General features: G+C 35.0%; 4 protein-coding genes across 4 annotated transcripts; all 4 read right to left on the bottom strand.

Moving 5' to 3' along the window:
- Positions 1-4,748: 4,748 nt before the first annotated feature.
- Positions 4,749-6,142, bottom strand: LOC128126186 (uncharacterized). Its single transcript, XM_052763960.1, has 2 exons — positions 5,048-6,142; positions 4,749-4,949 (listed from the first exon to the last, which is right to left on the bottom strand). Exons 1-2 carry the CDS (start codon positions 6,140-6,142, stop codon positions 4,749-4,751), a joined length of 1,296 nt encoding a protein of 431 aa, XP_052619920.1.
- A 2,351-nt stretch (positions 6,143-8,493) lies between these two features.
- LOC128126185 (uncharacterized) lies at positions 8,494-10,969 on the bottom strand. The gene is made up of 5 exons (XM_052763958.1): positions 9,875-10,969; positions 9,629-9,775; positions 9,371-9,447; positions 9,196-9,284; positions 8,494-8,759 (listed from the first exon to the last, which is right to left on the bottom strand). Exons 1-5 carry the CDS (start codon positions 10,967-10,969, stop codon positions 8,494-8,496), a joined length of 1,674 nt encoding a protein of 557 aa, XP_052619918.1.
- A 3,563-nt stretch (positions 10,970-14,532) lies between these two features.
- Positions 14,533-15,806, bottom strand: LOC128126184 (uncharacterized). Its single transcript, XM_052763957.1, has 2 exons — positions 14,712-15,806; positions 14,533-14,625 (listed from the first exon to the last, which is right to left on the bottom strand). The coding sequence occupies exons 1-2, from the start codon at positions 15,804-15,806 to the stop codon at positions 14,533-14,535; spliced, it is 1,188 nt and encodes a 395-aa protein (XP_052619917.1).
- Positions 15,807-19,356: 3,550 nt separating this feature from the next.
- LOC128126183 (uncharacterized) lies at positions 19,357-20,630 on the bottom strand. Its single transcript, XM_052763956.1, has 2 exons — positions 19,536-20,630; positions 19,357-19,449 (listed from the first exon to the last, which is right to left on the bottom strand). Exons 1-2 carry the CDS (start codon positions 20,628-20,630, stop codon positions 19,357-19,359), a joined length of 1,188 nt encoding a protein of 395 aa, XP_052619916.1.
- Positions 20,631-24,053: the final 3,423 nt, after the last annotated feature.

Below are 24,053 nucleotides of genomic sequence, written 5' to 3'. Positions count from 1 at the left end.
AAATGATCATAAGCAGCAGGATTGACTTCTCTGATCTTCTCCATATTCAATTTGAAGTCTCCTTCAACAGTTGACTTGGCAACTGTCCAAAACATATTCTTGGACTCTATATCACTGAAGACCTTTCTGAAATTTGCATACAACTTCCAAAAGACCCTATCAATTACATTAAAAAATTTCATTACTAACTGCTTGATACATGTATAAATGAAATGAAAAAAAAGATAATTGAAAACATTACCTTGTGTTGATCAGAAATAACACACAAATCTAAGCCTCCTTGTAATTCCAGGTCATCATGTAATCTTTCTAAGAACCATTGCCAGTTGGGCTTGTTCTCATTTTCAACTACTGCCCAAGCAATGGGATACACATGGTTATTTGCATTCCTCCCTATGGCAGTTAGCAGCTCACCTTTACACTGTCCTTTCAAAAAACTCCCATCAAGCCCTATAACTCTTCGACAACCAACTTTCCATCCTTCTTTGATAGCCTTAAAACATGTATACACTCTATGGAAAGTAATAGTGTTATCAGGGTTTACAGTGACAAATATTTGAATTGTACTCCCTGGATTAGACCTCATCAGTTCATGTCCATAATCCCAAACTTTTACATAGTGATCACTCAACTTTCCATCTATTAAAGAAATTGCCCTACACTTTGCTCTATAACATTTTGACCATGAAACCTTGCAATGGAACCTGATTTGAATAATAGCTTGCATTTCCTTAAATTTCAGATTTGGTTTCCTAATCATCTCCTTCAGAAACTGCCTAGCTATCCATGTGGGATCCATAAGATTAGCACTATGGAAATTCCTAACACGGGTATGTTGCTCAACCATTTTTTTGATTTGGAATGATCTTTTAGTGCTCATCCATGATGCCCTTACAACAAAGGGACATTGAAATTCCTCAAGGTCACTTGCACATACAGCCACGAGCCTTACACTATCACATTTCTTGAACCTAATTGGATAACCCCTACTTATAGAGTAGTTTTTCAAACAAAGCTTTAGTTGGTGTGGTGATTCATACCTCTCTCCAAGAACTGGCTTCATATTGTTCCATTTCACCTTCGAATCATGGGTTGAATATTGAAATTGCAATTTGTCTTCATCGTCACCTTCACTATCACTCTGCTTCTCCTGTGGGGCTTCATCTTCCGACATTCCTTCCAAATCATTTAGGTTTATCTCAGGTATGGTGCATTCGTCAAGCGCTTCGTCTGTGACAGTATTTAGGAACTCATCTTTGCATCGACTTCTTTGTTTGTGTTTGAAAAACTCATCCAATTCCACGTCAATGGTATCGAAGTCATCTACTGTCTCCATTATCACTACAAAACAAAAATTAATCAAATATTATAAGGGAACAAGATATTGGAGGACCACGTGGATTTTCTTACCTTTGATTCTTCTCAGGTAACATTTTGCTTCGATGGAGGGTAAGAAAGGATTTTTACAGAGGAGGAGTAGATGACGGGGAGGTTAGCGAAGGGTGATAAGGATGAGCAAGCTGGGGTAACCGACTATTATAAGGATTACCGGTTCCTAGGGCTTAACTGAGTGTAATAGCCGGTAATTTTGCCTTTTTCATATGTGAAATTTAATTTAGGACTAAATCATAAACTGAGCCAAAATTTTGGGACTTTTTCGCAGATTTCCCTAAATTAAATGTAGAAGTGCCTAATTTTATATAAATAACAATTAGAATATATATATATATATATATATATATATATATATATATATATATATATATATATATATATTACTTTTTTTTTGTTTTTTATTTTAACATATAATTACAATTTTAAGAAAATTATGTTAGATTCAAGTAAATTAATGTTTTAAATTTTTTTTAATTAGCTTGACATTGCCATCTCGTTATTCTTTTAGATTGTATTTAGTTTTTTTAAATATGGTCCTAGAAGTTTATTCGTTAACCAACAATAATTTGTGTGGGATCTAATATTCATTAAAGTTTGTGATTTCATTGATATTATCGGTTGTCTTTTATTTCCTTGATATAACTCATAAATCTTCACCAATTTTAATTATTCTTATTCCTAGGTATAAATTAGTAAAACAGGAAATAAGTAATTTATGTATGTACTTCTATGTTCTGTAACTCTTAGCTATGGATGAGCATTTGGACCGGAGAACTAGCCAGAACCGGTACGGAAACCCGATGGAACCGATCGGGTTGGAACCGGGACGATATTCTTGTGGATTTTTAGAACCGGGACCCAGTAGGAACCAGACCCGGTAGAACCGGCAAAAACCGGAACCGTATGTTGCTATTTCTCGATGACTGGTTCCAACATTGAAGACTAAGCAAGAACCGGTAGCACCGGAACCAGTAGAACCGGCGGTCCGGTTCGGTTCTTAATTTCGGCCGACTTAGGTTCCCGGGTCGGTTCTTTTGCTCATCCCTACTCCTAGCTATTTGTGATCCCATTTTTCTTAATTTCATATATATAACCAAGCTTTAACAAAAAAGAAATGAATTTAATGTAAAGAACCTTTTGCAAACGACAATGCCTTAAAAAATATTGTTAAATGTATATTGGTAAACAAATTAATTTCTTAATGTTGGTAGGGGATTTCCTAAAGTTTAGTGCTATTGATGGTAGGCTGTTTAAAGAAATTCATTGCGATCTCTAGAGGATTTACTAAAATCCATTGCTAGCGTTGGTGGGTTGCTCAAAGTTCAATACTTATAATTAGGTGATTTTTTGTGTCGCTTTTAATTTCCCTCCCATAAGCTTGTTAGCTGCTACCATCTTTGGGGTTTTATTCGAAGTTCATTGCCATTTCGGAAGTTTATTGCTATAATGTGTACTCTTTGGAAGTTTCTGTTGCTATTGTGTTTGTTGCTTCAGCAGTTATGGTTGTAGTCTCACTGACTAGCATAGTTATCGGCCTCTCGTGTTTCATTATATCAAAGGCTTGAACCGGAAAAATAAGAACAACTCGAGATTACACCACAAACTGCACCAAAATTAACATTCAAACACTTTAATAATTAAAACCATAGGGACAATAATAGCAACACACTTTCATTCATTTTTAAATTATGTTGTTTATTTCTTGGATTTAACCCTAAAAAGGTCTCTAATTAGAAAATCTAAAAAGTATCAACAAAGTTTGTAATTTTCATTGCTATAGTCAAGTAGGTTTTTTCAAAGTAAAATGGTTTAATAAGAAAAAAAAACAAAAAATAACGTTATTTAACGTGTTCATAAATTTTCAAAACTTTATTTTAAACCCATATGTCAAATTTTATTTTTTCTTAAATGCCTTAATATAAAAAATATTAAAAAAATCAATGCTTTAATATGAAGAAATGAAGCTTGGAACAAAAAATTCTAGTGCCATAAGCCATGCTATAGCAAATTATCATTCGTACCATATTGAATCGAATGAAAATGATCGTAGCTATGTCTATGTCGCTTGTTGCCATAAACCATGGAACTGCACATATTGGGACCTAGACATCCTTAGAGCATAAATATCTCAACATATGTAAAATTATATCAAAACTGTGTTAGAAAGCTCAAAGAAGAATATTTTAAATTGATAATAAATGGTTGTGACATTATGAAAAGACCAATATGTTGTTTATTTTACATATGTTGAGATATTTATACTCTAAGGATGTTTAGGTCCCAATATGTGGAGTTCCATGGTTTATGGCAACATCAAGACCATCACCTTCATCATTAATCTTAACATCTGCTTCCTGTGTTTCTGGTACATGTTCACTGTCAACAGTAGGTGCTGTTTGGGTGACAAATTGACTTTCAACATTAGGTGTTGTTTGGGTGACAAATTGAGTCTCAATCCCAGGTTCTTTCAACACTGGTAGACCATCTTCCACCACCTCTTCCACCTCTTCTACCACCTCTTCCACCACCTCTCCCAAGTCTAGTGCAATTGGTCAATTCTGGATTCAACATTGGCCTTCCTATTTTCTTCTTAGGCTTTGGTGTTGGTTTGACTGAGGGACTCTTGCAAGACACTTTACTGTGCCCCATTTGCATACAATTATGACATTGGACAGTTCTACCCTTAGAGGAGACTTAGGAGAACCTGTCTTGATGCTCAGAGACATGCCTTTTCCTTTTCATACAAGGCCTTCCTGGCATCCTTCTTTCAATAGGTGGTAGTGGTTTGGTGTAAGGTGTTGGTTCCCACATATTATTGTCATTAACAGGAAGGATGTTAGACTCATAAGTAGCTAAAAACTTGTCCTTACCATACCTTGTGCTGATGAATGTAGTTGGATCCTAATGTGTGTAAATTTTGGTTGCTCGGGCATGGACACAGGGGATCCCAGATTACTCCGAAAGTCTGCATGTACAGTACATCCCCTCTAAGTTCACTCCATATGAGTGGACGCCATTTCTCACTTCAAAAGCATTCAAACCACTAGGATGAACATACCAACTCCTGCAAACGCATTAACAGTTTTAATTAGTATACATATTGAGTCTTAATACTAAACTCATACATTGTCTTAAATTTATAATACTTACTTGATATCAAAAGCAAACTCATCCATTTTCTTAATAGGTCCTGGACACACATTATTCACCCATTTACGTGCTTCTTGCTTCATGTTAAATAACATTTCCATCATATATAGTCTAATCTCCTCAAGCATGGCCAACAAACGCTTCTTTCTGGTATCAAGTATGATGGCATTAAAACACTCTGCCATTCCATTTTTAACAGCCTCTCATGCCATTCCACCTTTAAAAAATGCCATGCACCAAGATTTATGCTCCTTTGCCATCAAATGATGATAAGCAGCAGGATTGACTTCTCTGATCTTCTCCATATTCAATTTGAAGTCTCCTTCAACAGTTGACTTGGCAACTGTCCAAAACATATTCTTGGACTCTATACCACTGAAGACCTTTCTGAAATTTGCATACAACTTCCAAAAGACCCTATCAATTACATTAAAAAATTTCATTACTAACTGCTTGATACATGTATAAATGAAATGAAAAAAAAGATAATTGAATACATTACCTTGTGTTGATCAGAAATAACACACAAATCCAAGCCTCCTTGTAATTCCAGGCCATCATGTAATAGTTCTAAGAACCATTGCCAGTTGGGCTTGTTCTCATTTTCAACTACTGCCCAAGCAATGGGATACACATGGTTATTTGCATCCCTCCCTATGGCAGTTAGCAGCTCACCTTTACATTGTCCTTTCAAAAAACTCCCATCAAGCCCTATAACTCTTCGACAACCAACTTTCCATCCTTCTTTGATAGCCTTAAAACATGTATACACTCTATGGAAAGTAATAGTGTTATCAGGGTTTACAGTGACAAATATTTGAATTGTACTCCCTGGATTAGACATCATCAGTTCATGTCCATAATCCCAAACTTTTACATAGTGATCACTCAACTTTCCATCTATTAAAGAAATTGCCCTACACTTTGCTCTATAACATTTTGACCATGAAACCTTGCAATGGAACCTGATTTGAATAATAACTTGCATTTCCTTAAATTTCAGATTTGGTTTCCTAATCATCTCCTTCAGAAACTGCCTAGCTATCCATGTGGGATCCATAAGATTAGCACTACGGAAATTCCTAACACGGGTATGTTGCTCAACCATTTTTTTGATTTGGAATGATCTTTTAGTGCTCATCCATGATGCCCTTACAACAAAGGGACATTGAAATTTCTCAAGGTCACTTGCACATACAGCCACGAGCCTTACACTATCACATTTCTTGAACCTAATTGGATAACCCCTACTTATAGAGTAGTTTTTCAAACAAAGCTTTAGTTGGTGTGGTGATTCATACCTCTCTCCAAGAACTGGCTTCATATTGTTCCATTTCACCTTCGAATCATGGGTTGAATATTGAAATTGCAATTTGTCTTCATCGTCACCTTCACTATCACTCTGCTTCTCCTGTGGTGCTTCGTCTTCCGACATTCCTTCCAAATCATTTAGGTTTATCTCAGGTATGGTGCATTCGTCAAGCGCTTCGTCTGTGACAGTATTTAGGAACTCATCTTTGCATCGACTTCTTTGTTTGTGTTTGAAAAACTCATCCAATTCCACGTCAATGGTATCGAAGTCATCTACTGTCTCCATTATCACTACAAAACAAAAATTAATCAAATATTATAAGGGAACAAGATATTGGAGGACCACGTGGATTTTCTTACCTTTGATTCTTCTCAGGTAACATTTTGCTTCAATGGAGGGTAAGAAAGGATTTTTACAGAGGAGGAGTAGATGACGGGGAGGTTAGCGAAGGGTGATAAGGATGAGCAAGCTGAGGTAACCGACTATTATAAGGATTACCGGTTCCTAGGGCTAAACTGAGTGTAATAGCCGGTAATTTTGTCTTTTTCATAAGTGAAATTTAATTTAGGACTAAATCATAAACTGAGCCAAAATTTTAGGACTTTTTCGCAGATTTCCCTAAATTAAATGTAGAAGTGCCTAATTTTATATAAATAACAATTACAATATATATATATATATATATATATATATATATATATATATATATATATATATATATATATATATATATATATATATATTACTTTTTTTTGTTTTTTATTTTAACATATAATTACAATTTTAAGAAAATTATGTTAGATTCAAGTAAATTAATGTTTTAATTTTTTTTTAATTAGCTTGACATTGCCATCTCGTTATTCTTTTAGATTGTATTTAGTTTTTTTTAAATATGGTCCTAGAAGTTTATTCGTTAACCAACAATATTTTGTGTGGGATCTAATATTCATTAAAGTTTGTGATTTCATTGATATTATCGGTTGTCTTTTATTTCCTTGATATAACTCATAAATCTTCACCAATTTTAATTATTCTTATTCCTAGGTATAAATTAGGAAAACAGGTAATAAGTAATTTATGTATGTACTTCTATGTTCTGTAACTCCTAGCTATGGATGAGCATTTGGACGGGGAAACTAGCCAGAACCGGTACGGAAACCCGATGGAACCGATCGGGTTGGAACCAGGACGATATTCTTGTGGATTTTTAGAACCGGGACCCAGTAGGAACCAGACCCGGTAGAACCGGCAAAAACCGGAACCGTATGTTGCTATTTCTCGATGACTGGTTCCAACATTGAAGACTAAGCAAGAACCGGTAGCACCGGAACCAGTAGAACCGGCGGTCCGGTTCGGTTCTTAATTTCGGCCGACTTTGGTTCCCGGGTCGGTTCTTTTGCTCATCCCTACTCCTAGCTATTTGTGATCCCATTTTTCTTAATTTCATATATATAACCAAGCTTTAACAAAAAAGAAATGAATTTAATTTAAAGAATCTTTTGCAAACGACAATGCCTTAAAAAATATTGTTAAAAGTATATTGGTAAACAAATTAATTTCTTAATGTTGGTAGGGGATTTCCTAAAGTTTAGTGCTATTGATGGTAGGCTGTTTAAAGAAATTCATTGCGATCTCTAGAGGATTTACTAAAATCCATTGCTAGCGTTGGTGGGTTGCTCAAAGTTCAATACTTATAATTAGGTGATTTTTTGTGTCGCTTTTAATTTCCCTCCCATAAGCTTGTTAGCTGCTACCATCTTTGGGGTTTTATTCGAAGTTCATTGCCATTTCGGAAGTTTATTGCTATAATGTGTACTCTTTGGAAGTTTCTGTTGCTATTGTGTTTGTTGCTTCAGCAGTTATGGTTGTAGTCTCACTGACTAGCATAGTTATCGGCCTCTCGTGTTTCATTATATCAAAGGCTTGAACCGGAAAAATAAGAACAACTCGAGATTACACCACAAACTGCACCAAAATTAACATTCAAACACTTTAATAATTAAAACCATAGGGACAATAATAGCAACACACTTTCATTCATTTTTAAATTATGTTGTTTATTTCTTGGATTTAACCCTAAAAAGGTCTCTAATTAGAAAATCTAAAAAGTATCAACAAAGTTTGTAATTTTCATTGCTATAGTCAAGTAGGTTTTTTCAAAGTAAAATGGTTTAATAAGAAATCAAAAACAAAAAATAACGTTATTTAACGTGTTCATAAATTTTCAAAACTTTATTTTAAACCCATATGTCAAATTTTATTTTTTCTTAAATGCCTTAATATAAAAAATATTAAAAAAATCAATGCTTTAATATGAAGAAATGAAGCTTGGAACAAAAAATTCTAGTGCCATAAGCCATGCTATAGGAAATTATCATTCGTACCATATTGAATCGAATGAAAATGATCGTAGCTATGTCTATGTCGCTTGTTCCCATAAACCATGGAACTGCACATATTGGGACCTAGACATCCTTAGAGCATAAATATCTCAACATATGTAAAATTATATCAAAACTGTGTTAGAAAGCTCAAAGAAGAATATTTTAAATTGATAATAAATGGTTGTGACATTATGAAAAGACCAATATGTTGTTTATTTTACATATGTTGAGATATTTATGCTCTAAGGATGTCTAGGTCCCAATATGTGGAGTTCCATGGTTTATGGCAATATCAAGACCATCACCTTCATCATTAATCTTAACATCTGCTTCCTGTGTTTCTGGTACATGTTCACTGTCAACAGTAGGTGCTGTTTGGATGACAAATTGACTTTCAACATTAGGTGTTGTTTGGGTGACAAATTGAGTCTCAATCCCAGGTTCTTTCAACACTGGTAGACCATCTTCCACCACCTCTTCCACCTCTTCTACCACCTCTTCCACCACCTCTCCCAAGTCTAGTGCAATTGGTCAATTCTGGATTCAACATTGGCCTTCCTATTTTCTTCTTAGGCTTTGGTGTTGGTTTGACTGAGGGACTCTTGCAAGACACTTTACTGTGCCCCATTTGCATACAATTATGACATTGGACAGTTCTACCCTTAGAGGAGACTTAGGAGAACCTGTCTTGATGCTCAGAGACATGCCTTTTCCTTTTCATACAAGGCCTTCCTGGCATCCTTCTTTCAATAGGTGGTAGTGGTTTGGTGTAAGGTGTTGGTTCCCACATATTATTGTCATTAACAGGAAGGATGTTAGACTCATAAGTAGCTAAAAACTTGTCCTTACCATACCTTGTGCAGATGAATGTAGTTGGATCCTAATGTGTGTAAATTTTGGTTGCTTGGGCATGGACACAGGGGATCCCAGATTACTCCCAAAGTCTGCATGTACAGTACATCCCCTCTAAGTTCACTCCATATGAGTGGACGCCATTTCTCACTTCAAAAGCATTCAAACCACTAGGATGAACATACCAACTCCTGCAAACGCATTAACAGTTTTAATTAGTATACATATTGAGTCTTAATACTAAACTCATACATTGTCTTAAATTTATAATACTTACTTGATATCAAAAGAAAACTCATCTATTTTCTTAATAGGTCCTGGACACACATTATTCACCCATTTACGTGCTTCTTGCTTCATGTTAAATAACATTTCCATCATATATAGTCTAATCTCCTCAAGCATGGCCAACAAACGTTTCTTTCTGGCATCAAGTATGATGGCATTAAAACACTCTGCCATTCCATTTTTAACAGTCTCTCATGCCATTCCACCTTTAAAAAAATGCCATGCACCAAGATTTATGCTCCTTTGCCATCAAATGATCATAAGCAGCAGGATTGACTTCTCTGATCTTCTCCATATTCAATTTGAAGTCTCCTTCAACAGTTGACTTGGCAACTGTCCAAAACATATTCTTGAACTCTATACCACTGAAGACCTTTCTGAAATTTGCATACAACTTCCAAAAGACCCTATCAATTACATTAAAAAATTTCATTACTAACTGCTTGATACATGTATAAATGAAATGAAAAAAAAAGATAATTGAAAACATTACCTTGTGTTGATCAGAAATAACACACAAATCCAAGCCTCCTTGTAATTCCAGGTCATCATGTAATAGTTCTAAGAACCATTGCCAGTTGGGCTTGTTCTCATTTTCAACTACTGCCCAAGCAATGGGATACACATGGTTATTTGCATCCCTCCCTATGGCAGTTAGCAGCTCACCTTTACATTGTCCTTTCAAAAAACTCCCATCAAGCCCTATAACTCTTCGACAACCAACTTTCCATCCTTCTTTGATAGCCTTAAAACATGTATACACTCTATGGAAAGTAATAGTGTTATCAGGGTTTACAGTGACAAATATTTGAATTGTACTCCCTGGATTAGACCTCATCAGTTCATGTCCATAATCCCAAACTTTTACATAGTGATCACTCAACTTTCCATCTATTAAAGAAATTGCCCTACACTTTGCTCTATAACATTTTGACCATGAAACCTTGCAATGGAACCTGATTTGAATAATAGCTTGCATTTCCTTAAATTTCAGATTTGGTTTCCTAATCATCTCCTTCAGAAACTGCCTAGCTATCCATGTGGGATCCATAAGATTAACACTACGGAAATTCCTAACACAGGTATGTTGCTCAACCATTTTTTTGATTTGGAATGATCTTTTAGTGCTCATCCTTGATGCCCTTACAACAAAGGGACATTGAAATTTCTCAAGGTCACTTGCACATACAGCCACGAGCCTTACACTATCACATTTCTTGAACCTAATTGGATAACCCCTACTTATAGAGTAGTTTTTCAAACAAAGCTTTAGTTGGTGTGGTGATTCATACCTCTCTCCAAGAACTGGCTTCATATTGTTCCATTTCACCTTCGAATCATGGGTTGAATATTGAAATTGCAATTTGTCTTCATCGTCACCTTCACTATCACTCTGCTTCTCCTGTGGTGCTTCATCTTCCGACATTCCTTCCGAATCATTTAGGTTTATCTCAGGTATGGTGCATTCGTCAAGCGCTTCGTCTGTGACAGTATTTAGGAACTCATCTTTGCATCGACTTCCTTGTTTGTGTTTGAAAAACTCATCCAATTCCACCTCAATGGTATCGAATTCATCTACTGTCTCCATTATCACTACAAAACAAAAATTAATCAAATATTATAAGGGAACAAGATATTGGAGGACCACGTGGATTTTCTTACCTTTGATTCTTCTCTGGTAACATTTTGCTTCGATGGAGGGTAAGAAAGGATTTTTACAGAGGAGGAGTAGATGACGGGGAGGTTAGCGAAGGGTGATAAGGATGAGCAAGCTGGGGTAACCGACTATTATAAGGATTACCGGTTCCTAGGGCTAAACTGAGTGTAATAGCGGGTAATTTTGCCTTTTTCATAAGTGAAATTTAATTTAGGACTAAATCATAAACTGAGCCAAAATTTTGGGACTTTTTCGCAGATTTCCCTAAATTAAATGTAGAAGTGCCTAATTTTATATAAATAACAATTACAATATATATATATATATATATATATATATATATATATATATATATATATATATATATATATATATATATATATATATATATATATATATTACTTTTTTTTGTTTTTTATTTTAACATATAATTACAATTTTAAGAAAATTATGTTAGATTCAAGTAAATTAATATTTTAATTTTTTTTTAATTAGCTTGACATTGCCATCTCGTTATTCTTTTAGATTGTATTTAGTTTTTTTTAAATATGGTCCTAGAAGTTTATTCGTTAACCAACAATATTTTGTGTGGGATCTAATATTCATTAAAGTTTGTGATTTCATTGATATTATCGGTTGTCTTTTATTTCCTTGATATAACTCATAAATCTTCACCAATTTTAATTATTCTTATTCCTAGGTATAAATTAGGAAAACAGGAAATAAGTAATTTATGTATGTACTTCTATGTTCTGTAACTCCTAGCTATGGATGAGCATTTGGACCGGAGAACTAGCCAGAACCGGTACGGAAACCCGATGGAACCGATCGGGTTGGAACCAGGACGATATTCTTGTAGATTTTTAGAACCGGGACCCACTAGGAACCAGACCCGGTAGAACCGGCAAAAACCGGAACCGTATGTTGCTATTTCTCGATGACTGGTTCCAACATTGAAGACTAAGCAAGAACCGGTAGCACCGGAACCAGTAGAACCGGCTGTCCGGTTCGGTTCTTAATTTCGGCCGACTTTGGTTCCCGGGTCGGTTCTTTTGCTCATCCCTACTCCTAGCTATTTGTGATCCCATTTTTCTTAATTTCATATATATAACCAAGCTTTAACAAAAAAGAAATGAATTTAATGTAAAGAACCTTTTGCAAACGACAATGCCTTAAAAAATATTGTTAAAAGTATATTGGTAAACAAATTAATTTCTTAATGTTGGTAGGCGATTTCCTAAAGTTTAGTGCTATTGATGGTAGGCTGTATAAAGAAATTCATTGCGATCTCTAGAGGATTTACTAAAATCCATTGCTAGCGTTGGTGGGTTGCTCAAACTTCAATACTTATAATTAGGTGATTTTTTGTGTCGCTTTTAATTTCCCTCCCATAAGCTTGTTAGCTGCTACCATCTTTGGGGTTTTATTCGAAGTTCATTTCCATTTCGGAAGTTTATTGCTATAATGTGTACTCTTTGGAAGTTTCTGTTGCTATTGTGTTTGTTGCTTCAACAGTTATGGTTGTAGTCTCACTGACTAGCATAGTTATCGGCCTCTCGTGTTTCATTATATCAAAGGCTTGAACCGGAAAAATAAGAACAACTCGAGATTACACCACAAACTGCACCAAAATTAACATTCAAACACTTTAATAATTAAAACCATAGGGACAATAATAGCAACACACTTTCATTCATTTTTAAATTATGTTGTTTATTTCTTGGATTTAACCCTAAAAAGGTCTCTAATTAGAAAATCTAAAAAGTATCAACAAAGTTTGTAATTTTCATTGCTATAGTCAAGTAGGTTTTTTCAAAGTAAAATGGTTTAATAAGAAATAAAAAACAAAAAATAACGTTATTTAACGTGTTCATAAATTTTCAAAACTTTATTTTAAACCCATATGTCAAATTTTATTTTTTCTTAAATGCCTTAATATAAAAAATATTAAAAAAATCAATGCTTTAATATGAAGAAATGAAGCTTGGAACAAAAAATTCTAGTGCCATAAGCCATGCTATAGCAAATTATCATTCGTACCATATTGAATCGAATGAAAATGATCGTAGCTATGTCTATGTCGCTTGTTGCCATAAACCATGGAACTGCACATATTGGGACCTAGACATCCTTAGAGCATAAATATCTCAACATATGTAAAATTATATCAAAACTGTGTTAGAAAGCTCAAAGAAGAATATTTTAAATTGATAATAAATGGTTGTGACATTATGAAAAGACCAATATGTTGTTTATTTTACATATGTTGAGATATTTATACTCTAAGGATGTTTAGGTCCCAATATGTGGAGTTCCATGGTTTATGGCAACATCAAGACCATCACCTTCATCATTAATCTTAACATCTGCTTCCTGTGTTTCTGGTACATGTTCACTGTCAACAGTAGGTGCTGTTTGGGTGACAAATTGACTTTCAACATTAGGTGTTGTTTGGGTGACAAATTGAGTCTCAATCCCAGGTTCTTTCAACACTGGTAGACCATCTTCCACCACCTCTTCCACCTCTTCTACCACCTCTTCCACCACCTCTCCCAAGTCTAGTGCAATTGGTCAATTCTGGATTCAACATTGGCCTTCCTATTTTCTTCTTAGGCTTTGGTGTTGGTTTGACTGAGGGACTCTTGCAAGACACTTTACTGTGCCCCATTTGCATACAATTATGACATTGGACAGTTCTACCCTTAGAGGAGACTTAGGAGAACCTGTCTTGATGCTCAGAGACATGCCTTTTCCTTTTCATACAAGGCCTTCCTGGCATCCTTCTTTCAATAGGTGGTAGTGGTTTGGTGTAAGGTGTTGGTTCCCACATATTATTGTCATTAACAGGAAGGATGTTAGACTCATAAGTAGCTAAAAACTTGTCCTTACCATACCTTGTGCTGATGAATGTAGTTGGATCCTAATGTGTGTAAATTTTGGTTGCTTGGGCATGGACACAGGGGATCCCAGATTACTCCGAAAGTCTGCATGTACAGTACATCCCCTCTAAGTTCACTCCATATGAGTGGACGCCATTTCTCACTTCAAAAGCATTCAAACCACTAGGATGAACATACCAACTCCTGCAAACGCATTAACAGTTTTAATTAGTATACATATTGAGTCTTAATACTAAACTCATACATTGTCTTAAATTTATAATACTTACTTGATATCAAAAGCAAACTCATCCATTTTCTTAATAGGTCCTGGACACACATTATTCACCCATTTACGTGCTTCTTGCTTCATGTTAAATAACATTTCCATCATATATAGTCTAATCTCCTCAAGCATGGCCAACAAACGCTTCTTTCTGGCATCAAGTATGATGGCATTAAAGCACTCTGCCATTCCATTTTTAACAGCCTCTCATGCCATTCCACCTTTAAAAAAATGCCCTGCACCAAGATTTATGCTCCTTTGCCATCAAATGATCATAAGCAGCAGGATTGACTTCTCTGATCTTCTCCATATTCAATTTGAAGTCTCCTTCAACAGTTGACTTGTAAACTGTCCAAAACATATTCTTGAACTCTATACCACTGAAGACCTTTCTGAAATTTGCATACAACTTCCAAAAGACCCTATCAATTACATTAAAAAATTTCATTACTAACTGCTTGATACATGTATAAATGAAATGAAAAAAAAAGATAATTGAAAACATTACCTTGTGTTGATCAGAAATAACACACAAATCCAAGCCTCCTTGTAATTCCAGGTCATCATGTAATAGTTCTAAGAACCATTGCCAGTTGGGCTTGTTCTCATTTTCAACTACTGCCCAAGCAATGGGATACACATGGTTATTTGCATCCCTCCCTATGGCAGTTAGCAGCTCACCTTTACATTGTCCTTTCAAAAAACTCCCATCAAACCCTATAACTCTTCGACAACCAACTTTCCATCCTTCTTTGATAGCCTTAAAACATGTATACACTCTATGGAAAGTAATAGTGTTATCAGGGTTTACAGTGACAAATATTTGAATTGTACTCCCTGGATTAGACCTCATCAGTTCATGTCCATAATCCCAAACTTTTACATAGTGATCACTCAACTTTCCATCTATTAAAGAAATTGCCCTACACTTTGCTCTGTAACATTTTGACCATGAAACCTTGCAATGGAACCTGATTTGAATAATAGCTTGCATTTCCTTAAATTTCAGATTTGGTTTCCTAATCATCTCCTTCAGAAACTGCCTAGCTATCCATGTGGGATCCATAAGATTAGCACTACGGAAATTCCTAACACGGGTATGTTGCTCAACCATTTTTTTGATTTGGAATGATCTTTTAGTGCTCATCCATGATGCCCTTACAACAAAGGGACATTGAAATTTCTCAAGGTCACTTGCACATACAGCCACGAGCCTTACGCTATCACATTTCTTGAACCTAATTGGATAACCCCTACTTATAGAGTAGTTTTTCAAACAAAGCTTTAGTTGGTGTGGTGATTCATACCTCTCTCCAAGAACTGGCTTCATATTGTTCCATTTCACCTTCAAATCATGGGTTGAATATTGAAATTGCAATTTGTCTTCATCGTCACCTTCACTATCACTCTGCTTCTCCTGTGGTGCTTCATCTTCCGACATTCCTTCCAAATCATTTAGGTTTATCTCAGGTATGGTGCATTCATCAAGCGCTTCGTCTGTGACATTATTTAGGAACTCATCTTTGCATCGACTTCTTTGTTTGTGTTTGAAAAACTCATCCAATTCCACGTCAATGGTATCGAAGTCATCTATTGTCTCCATTATCACTACAAAACAAAAATTAATCAAATATTATAAGGGAACAAGATATTGGAGGACCACGTGGATTTTCTTACCTTTGATTCTTCTCTGGTAACATTTTGCTTCGATGGAGGGTAAGAAAGGATTTTTACAGAGGAGGAGTAGATGACGGGGAGGTTAGCGAAGGGTGATAAGGATGAGCAAGCTGGGGTAACCGACTATTATAAGGATTACCGGTTCCTAGGGCTAAACTGAGTGTAATAGCGGGTAATTTTGCCTTTTTCATAAGTGAAATTTAATTTAGGACTAAATCATAAACTGAGCCAAAATTTTGGGACTTTTTCGCAGATTTCCCTAAATTAAATGTAGAAGTGCCTAATTTTATATAAATAACAATTACAAATATATATATATATATATATATATATATATATATATATATATATATATATATATATATATATATATATATATATTACTTTTTTTTGTTTTTTATTTTAACATATAATTACAATTTTAAGAAAATTATGTTAGATTCAAGTAAATTAATGTTTTAATTTTTTTTAATTAGCTTGACATTGCCATCTCGTTATTCTTTTAGATTGTATTTAGTTTTTTTTTAAATATGGTCCTAGAAGTTTATTCGTTAACCAACAATATTTTGTGTGGGATCTAATATTCATTAAAGTTTGTGATTTCATTGATATTATCGGTTGTCTTTTATTTCCTTGATATAACTCATAAATCTTCACCAATTTGAATTATTCTTATTCCTATGTATAAATTAGGAAAACAGGAAATAAGTAATTTATGTATGTACTTCTATGTTCTGTAACTCCTAGCTATGGATGAGCATTTGGACCGGAGAACTAGCCAGAACCAGTACGGAAACCCGATGGAACCGATCGGGTTGGAACCAGGACGATATTCTTGTGGATTTTTAGAACCGGGACCCAGTAGGAACCAGACCCGGTAGAACCGGCAAAAACCGGAACCGTATGTTGCTATTTCTCGATGACTGGTTCCAACATTGAAGACTAAGCAAGAACCGGTAGCACCGGAACCAGTAGAACCGGCTGTCCGGTTCGGTTCTTAATTTCGGCCGACTTTGGTTCCCGGGTCGGTTCTTTTGCTCATCCCTACTCCTAGCTATTTGTGATCCCATTTTTCTTAATTTCATATATATAACCAAGCTTTAACAAAAAAGAAATGAATTTAATGTAAAGAACCTTTTGCAAACGACAATGCCTTAAAAAATATTGTTAAAAGTATATTGGTAAACAAATTAATTTCTTAATGTTGGTAGGCGATTTCCTAAAGTTTAGTGCTATTGATGGTAGGCTGTATAAAGAAATTCATTGCGATCTCTAGAGGATTTACTAAAATCCATTGCTAGCGTTGGTGGGTTGCTCAAACTTCAATACTTATAATTAGGTGATTTTTTGTGTCGCTTTTAATTTCCCTCCCATAAGCTTGTTAGCTGCTACCATCTTTGGGGTTTTATTCGAAGTTCATTTCCATTTCGGAAGTTTATTGCTATAATGTGTACTCTTTGGAAGTTTCTGTTGCTATTGTGTTTGTTGCTTCAACAGTTATGGTTGTAGTCTCACTGACTAGCATAGTTATCGGCCTCTCGTGTTTCATTATATCAAAGGCTTGAACCGGAAAAATAAGAACAACTCGAGATTACACCACAAACTGCACCAAAATTAACATTCAAACACTTTAATAATTAAAACCATAGGGACAATAATAGCAACACACTTTCATTCATTTTTAAATTATGTTGTTTATTTCTTGGATTTAACCCTAAAAAGGTCTCTAATTAGAAAATCTAAAAAGTATCAACAAAGTTTGTAATTTTCATTGCTATAGTCAAGTAGGTTTTTTCAAAGTAAAATGGTTTAATAAGAAATAAAAAACAAAAAATAACGTTATTTAACGTGTTCATAAATTTTCAAAACTTTATTTTAAACCCATATGTCAAATTTTATTTTTTCTTAAATGCCTTAATATAAAAAATATTAAAAAAATCAATGCTTTAATATGAAGAAATGAAGCTTGGAACAAAAAATTCTAGTGCCATAAGCCATGCTATAGCAAATTATCATTCGTACCATATTGAATCGAATGAAAATGATCGTAGCTATGTCTATGTCGCTTGTTGCCATAAACCATGGAACTGCACATATTGGGACCTAGACATCCTTAGAGCATAAATATCTCAACATATGTAAAATTATATCAAAACTGTGTTAGAAAGCTCAAAGAAGAATATTTTAAATTGATAATAAATGGTTGTGACATTATGAAAAGACCAATATGTTGTTTATTTTACATATGTTGAGATATTTATACTCTAAGGATGTTTAGGTCCCAATATGTGGAGTTCCATGGTTTATGGCAACATCAAGACCATCACCTTCATCATTAATCTTAACATCTGCTTCCTGTGTTTCTGGTACATGTTCACTGTCAACAGTAGGTGCTGTTTGGGTGACAAATTGACTTTCAACATTAGGTGTTGTTTGGGTGACAAATTGAGTCTCAATCCCAGGTTCTTTCAACACTGGTAGACCATCTTCCACCACCTCTTCCACCTCTTCTACCACCTCTTCCACCACCTCTCCCAAGTCTAGTGCAATTGGTCAATTCTGGATTCAACATTGGCCTTCCTATTTTCTTCTTAGGCTTTGGTGTTGGTTTGACTGAGGGACTCTTGCAAGACACTTTACTGTGCCCCATTTGCATACAATTATGACATTGGACAGTTCTACCCTTAGAGGAGACTTAGGAGAACCTGTCTTGATGCTCAGAGACATGCCTTTTCCTTTTCATACAAGGCCTTCCTGGCATCCTTCTTTCAATAGGTGGTAGTGGTTTGGTGTAAGGTGTTGGTTCCCACATATTATTGTCATTAACAGGAAGGATGTTAGACTCATAAGTAGCTAAAAACTTGTCCTTACCATACCTTGTGCTGATGAATGTAGTTGGATCCTAATGTGTGTAAATTTTGGTTGCTTGGGCATGGACACAGGGGATCCCAGATTACTCCGAAAGTCTGCATGTACAGTACATCCCCTCTAAGTTCACTCCATATGAGTGGACGCCATTTCTCACTTCAAAAGCATTCAAACCACTAGGATGAACATACCAACTCCTGCAAACGCATTAACAGTTTTAATTAGTATACATATTGAGTCTTAATACTAAACTCATACATTGTCTTAAATTTATAATACTTACTTGATATCAAAAGCAAACTCATCCATTTTCTTAATAGGTCCTGGACACACATTATTCACCCATTTACGTGCTTCTTGCTTCATGTTAAATAACATTTCCATCATATATAGTCTAATCTCCTCAAGCATGGCCAACAAACGCTTCTTTCTGGCATCAAGTATGATGGCATTAAAGCACTCTGCCATTCCATTTTTAACAGCCTCTCATGCCATTCCACCTTTAAAAAAATGCCCTGCACCAAGATTTATGCTCCTTTGCCATCAAATGATCATAAGCAGCAGGATTGACTTCTCTGATCTTCTCCATATTCAATTTGAAGTCTCCTTCAACAGTTGACTTGTAAACTGTCCAAAACATATTCTTGAACTCTATACCACTGAAGACCTTTCTGAAATTTGCATACAACTTCCAAAAGACCCTATCAATTACATTAAAAAATTTCATTACTAACTGCTTGATACATGTATAAATGAAATGAAAAAAAAAGATAATTGAAAACATTACCTTGTGTTGATCAGAAATAACACACAAATCCAAGCCTCCTTGTAATTCCAGGTCATCATGTAATAGTTCTAAGAACCATTGCCAGTTGGGCTTGTTCTCATTTTCAACTACTGCCCAAGCAATGGGATACACATGGTTATTTGCATCCCTCCCTATGGCAGTTAGCAGCTCACCTTTACATTGTCCTTTCAAAAAACTCCCATCAAACCCTATAACTCTTCGACAACCAACTTTCCATCCTTCTTTGATAGCCTTAAAACATGTATACACTCTATGGAAAGTAATAGTGTTATCAGGGTTTACAGTGACAAATATTTGAATTGTACTCCCTGGATTAGACCTCATCAGTTCATGTCCATAATCCCAAACTTTTACATAGTGATCACTCAACTTTCCATCTATTAAAGAAATTGCCCTACACTTTGCTCTGTAACATTTTGACCATGAAACCTTGCAATGGAACCTGATTTGAATAATAGCTTGCATTTCCTTAAATTTCAGATTTGGTTTCCTAATCATCTCCTTCAGAAACTGCCTAGCTATCCATGTGGGATCCATAAGATTAGCACTACGGAAATTCCTAACACGGGTATGTTGCTCAACCATTTTTTTGATTTGGAATGATCTTTTAGTGCTCATCCATGATGCCCTTACAACAAAGGGACATTGAAATTTCTCAAGGTCACTTGCACATACAGCCACGAGCCTTACGCTATCACATTTCTTGAACCTAATTGGATAACCCCTACTTATAGAGTAGTTTTTCAAACAAAGCTTTAGTTGGTGTGGTGATTCATACCTCTCTCCAAGAACTGGCTTCATATTGTTCCATTTCACCTTCAAATCATGGGTTGAATATTGAAATTGCAATTTGTCTTCATCGTCACCTTCACTATCACTCTGCTTCTCCTGTGGTGCTTCATCTTCCGACATTCCTTCCAAATCATTTAGGTTTATCTCAGGTATGGTGCATTCATCAAGCGCTTCGTCTGTGACATTATTTAGGAACTCATCTTTGCATCGACTTCTTTGTTTGTGTTTGAAAAACTCATCCAATTCCACGTCAATGGTATCGAAGTCATCTATTGTCTCCATTATCACTACAAAACAAAAATTAATCAAATATTATAAGGGAACAAGATATTGGAGGACCACGTGGATTTTCTTACCTTTGATTCTTCTCTGGTAACATTTTGCTTCGATGGAGGGTAAGAAAGGATTTTTACAGAGGAGGAGTAGATGACGGGGAGGTTAGCGAAGGGTGATAAGGATGAGCAAGCTGGGGTAACCGACTATTATAAGGATTACCGGTTCCTAGGGCTAAACTGAGTGTAATAGCGGGTAATTTTGCCTTTTTCATAAGTGAAATTTAATTTAGGACTAAATCATAAACTGAGCCAAAATTTTGGGACTTTTTCGCAGATTTCCCTAAATTAAATGTAGAAGTGCCTAATTTTATATAAATAACAATTACAATATATATATATATATATATATATATATATATATATATATATATATATATATATATATATATATATATATTACTTTTTTTTGTTTTTTATTTTAACATATAATTACAATTTTAAGAAAATTATGTTAGATTCAAGTAAATTAATGTTTTAATTTTTTTTAATTAGCTTGACATTGCCATCTCGTTATTCTTTTAGATTGTATTTAGTTTTTTTTTAAATATGGTCCTAGAAGTTTATTCGTTAACCAACAATATTTTGTGTGGGATCTAATATTCATTAAAGTTTGTGATTTCATTGATATTATCGGTTGTCTTTTATTTCCTTGATATAACTCATAAATCTTCACCAATTTGAATTATTCTTATTCCTATGTATAAATTAGGAAAACAGGAAATAAGTAATTTATGTATGTACTTCTATGTTCTGTAACTCCTAGCTATGGATGAGCATTTGGACCGGAGAACTAGCCAGAACCAGTACGGAAACCCGATGGAACCGATCGGGTTGGAACCAGGACGATATTCTTGTGGATTTTTAGAACCGGGACCCAGTAGGAACCAGACCCGGTAGAACCGGCAAAAACCGGAACCGTATGTTGCTATTTCTCGATGACTGGTTCCAACATTGAAGACTAAGCAAGAACCGGTAGCACCGGAACCAGTAGAACCGGCTGTCCGGTTCGGTTCTTAATTTCGGCCGACTTTGGTTCCCGGGTCGGTTCTTTTGCTCATCCCTACTCCTAGCTATTTGTGATCCCATTTTTCTTAATTTCATATATATAACCAAGCTTTAACAAAAAAGAAATGAATTTAATGTAAAGAACCTTTTGCAAACGACAATGCCTTAAAAAATATTGTTAAAAGTATATTGGTAAACAAATTAATTTCTTAATGTTGGTAGGCGATTTCCTAAAGTTTAGTGCTATTGATGGTAGGCTGTATAAAGAAATTCATTGCGATCTCTAGAGGATTTACTAAAATCCATTGCTAGCGTTGGTGGGTTGCTCAAACTTCAATACTTATAATTAGGTGATTTTTTGTGTCGCTTTTAATTTCCCTCCCATAAGCTTGTTAGCTGCTACCATCTTTGGGGTTTTATTCGAAGTTCATTTCCATTTCGAAAGTTTATTGCTATAATGTGTACTCTTTGGAAGTTTCTGTTGCTATTGTGTTTGTTGCTTCAACAGTTATGGTTGTAGTCTCACTGACTAGCATAGTTATCGGCCTCTCGTGTTTCATTATATCAAAGGCTTGAACCGGAAAAATAAGAACAACTCGAGATTACACCACAAACTGCACCAAAATTAACATTCAAACACTTTAATAATTAAAACCATAGGGACAATAATAGCAACACACTTTCATTCATTTTTAAATTATGTTGTTTATTTCTTGGATTTAACCCTAAAAAGGTCTCTAATTAGAAAATCTAAAAAGTATCAACAAAGTTTGTAATTTTCATTGCTATAGTCAAGTAGGTTTTTTCAAAGTAAAATGGTTTAATAAGAAATAAAAAACAAAAAATAACGTTATTTAACGTGTTCATAAATTTTCAAAACTTTATTTTAAACCCATATGTCAAATTTTATTTTTTCTTAAATGCCTTAATATAAAAAATATTAAAAAAATCAATGCTTTAATATGAAGAAATGAAGCTTGGAACAAAAAATTCTAGTGCCATAAGCCATGCTATAGCAAATTATCATTCGTACCATATTGAATCGAATGAAAATGATCGTAGCTATGTCTATGTCGCTTGTTGCCATAAACCATGGAACTGCACATATTGGGACCTAGACATCCTTAGAGCATAAATATCTCAACATATGTAAAATTATATCAAAACTGTGTTAGAAAGCTCAAAGAAGAATATTTTAAATTGATAATAAATGGTTGTGACATTATGAAAAGACCAATATGTTGTTTATTTTACATATGTTGAGATATTTATACTCTAAGGATGTTTAGGTCCCAATATGTGGAGTTCCATGGTTTATGGCAACATCAAGACCATCACCTTCATCATTAATCTTAACATCTGCTTCCTGTGTTTCTGGTACATGTTCACTGTCAACAGTAGGTGCTGTTTGGGTGACAAATTGACTTTCAACATTAGGTGTTGTTTGGGTGACAAATTGAGTCTCAATCCCAGGTTCTTTCAACACTGGTAGACCATCTTCCACCACCTCTTCCACCTCTTCTACCACCTCTTCCACCACCTCTCCCAAGTCTAGTGCAATTGGTCAATTCTGGATTCAACATTGGCCTTCCTATTTTCTTCTTAGGCTTTGGTGTTGGTTTGACTGAGGGACTCTTGCAAGACACTTTACTGTGCCCCATTTGCATACAATTATGACATTGGACAGTTCTACCCTTAGAGGAGACTTAGGAGAACCTGTCTTGATGCTCAGAGACATGCCTTTTCCTTTTCATACAAGGCCTTCCTGGCATCCTTCTTTCAATAGGTGGTAGTGGTTTGGTGTAAGGTGTTGGTTCCCACATATTATTGTCATTAACAGGAAGGATGTTAGACTCATAAGTAGCTAAAAACTTGTCCTTACCATACCTTGTGCTGATGAATGTAGTTGGATCCTAATGTGTGTAAATTTTGGTTGCTTGGGCATGGACACAGGGGATCCCAGATTACTCCGAAAGTCTGCATGTACAGTACATCCCCTCTAAGTTCACTCCATATGAGTGGACGCCATTTCTCACTTCAAAAGCATTCAAACCACTAGGATGAACATACCAACTCCTGCAAACGCATTAACAGTTTTAATTAGTATACATATTGAGTCTTAATACTAAACTCATACATTGTCTTAAATTTATAATACTTACTTGATATCAAAAGCAAACTCATCCATTTTCTTAATAGGTCCTGGACACACATTATTCATCCATTTACGTGCTTCTTGCTTCATGTTAAATAACATTTCCATCATATATAGTCTAATCTCCTCAAGCATGGCCAACAAACGCTTCTTTCTGGCATCAAGTATGATGGCATTAAAACACTCTGCCATTCCATTTTTAACAACCTC

Source organism: Lactuca sativa, chromosome 5, assembly GCF_002870075.4.
Source record: "Lactuca sativa cultivar Salinas chromosome 5, Lsat_Salinas_v11, whole genome shotgun sequence".
In the NCBI taxonomy this organism is placed as follows: Eukaryota; Viridiplantae; Streptophyta; class Magnoliopsida; order Asterales; family Asteraceae; genus Lactuca; species Lactuca sativa.
The sequence above is the reverse complement of the archived record's forward strand: the minus strand, read 5'-3'. Positions and strand labels throughout refer to the sequence as shown.

What these genes read in the sequence shown, in the direction of transcription:
- LOC128126185 (XM_052763958.1), bottom strand. Translation starts at nt 10,969, where the DNA reads ATGGAGACAGTAGATGAATTCGATACCATTGAGGTGGAATTGGATGAG. An exon ending in TTATTTCTGATCAACACAAG is followed by an intron (nt 9,776 to 9,874) that starts GTAATGTTTTCA and finishes GTCTTTTGGAAG; the next exon opens with TTGTATGCAAATTTCAGAAA. An exon ending in GAGTTTTCTTTTGATATCAA is followed by an intron (nt 9,285 to 9,370) that starts GTAAGTATTATA and finishes ATGCGTTTGCAG; the next exon opens with GAGTTGGTATGTTCATCCTA.
- LOC128126186 (XM_052763960.1), bottom strand. Translation starts at nt 6,142, where the DNA reads ATGGAGACAGTAGATGACTTCGATACCATTGACGTGGAATTGGATGAG. An exon ending in TTATTTCTGATCAACACAAG is followed by an intron (nt 4,950 to 5,047) that starts GTAATGTATTCA and finishes GTCTTTTGGAAG; the next exon opens with TTGTATGCAAATTTCAGAAA.
- LOC128126184 (XM_052763957.1), bottom strand. Translation starts at nt 15,806, where the DNA reads ATGGAGACAATAGATGACTTCGATACCATTGACGTGGAATTGGATGAG. An exon ending in TTATTTCTGATCAACACAAG is followed by an intron (nt 14,626 to 14,711) that starts GTAATGTTTTCA and finishes TGTAATTGATAG; the next exon opens with GGTCTTTTGGAAGTTGTATG.
- LOC128126183 (XM_052763956.1), bottom strand. Translation starts at nt 20,630, where the DNA reads ATGGAGACAATAGATGACTTCGATACCATTGACGTGGAATTGGATGAG. An exon ending in TTATTTCTGATCAACACAAG is followed by an intron (nt 19,450 to 19,535) that starts GTAATGTTTTCA and finishes TGTAATTGATAG; the next exon opens with GGTCTTTTGGAAGTTGTATG.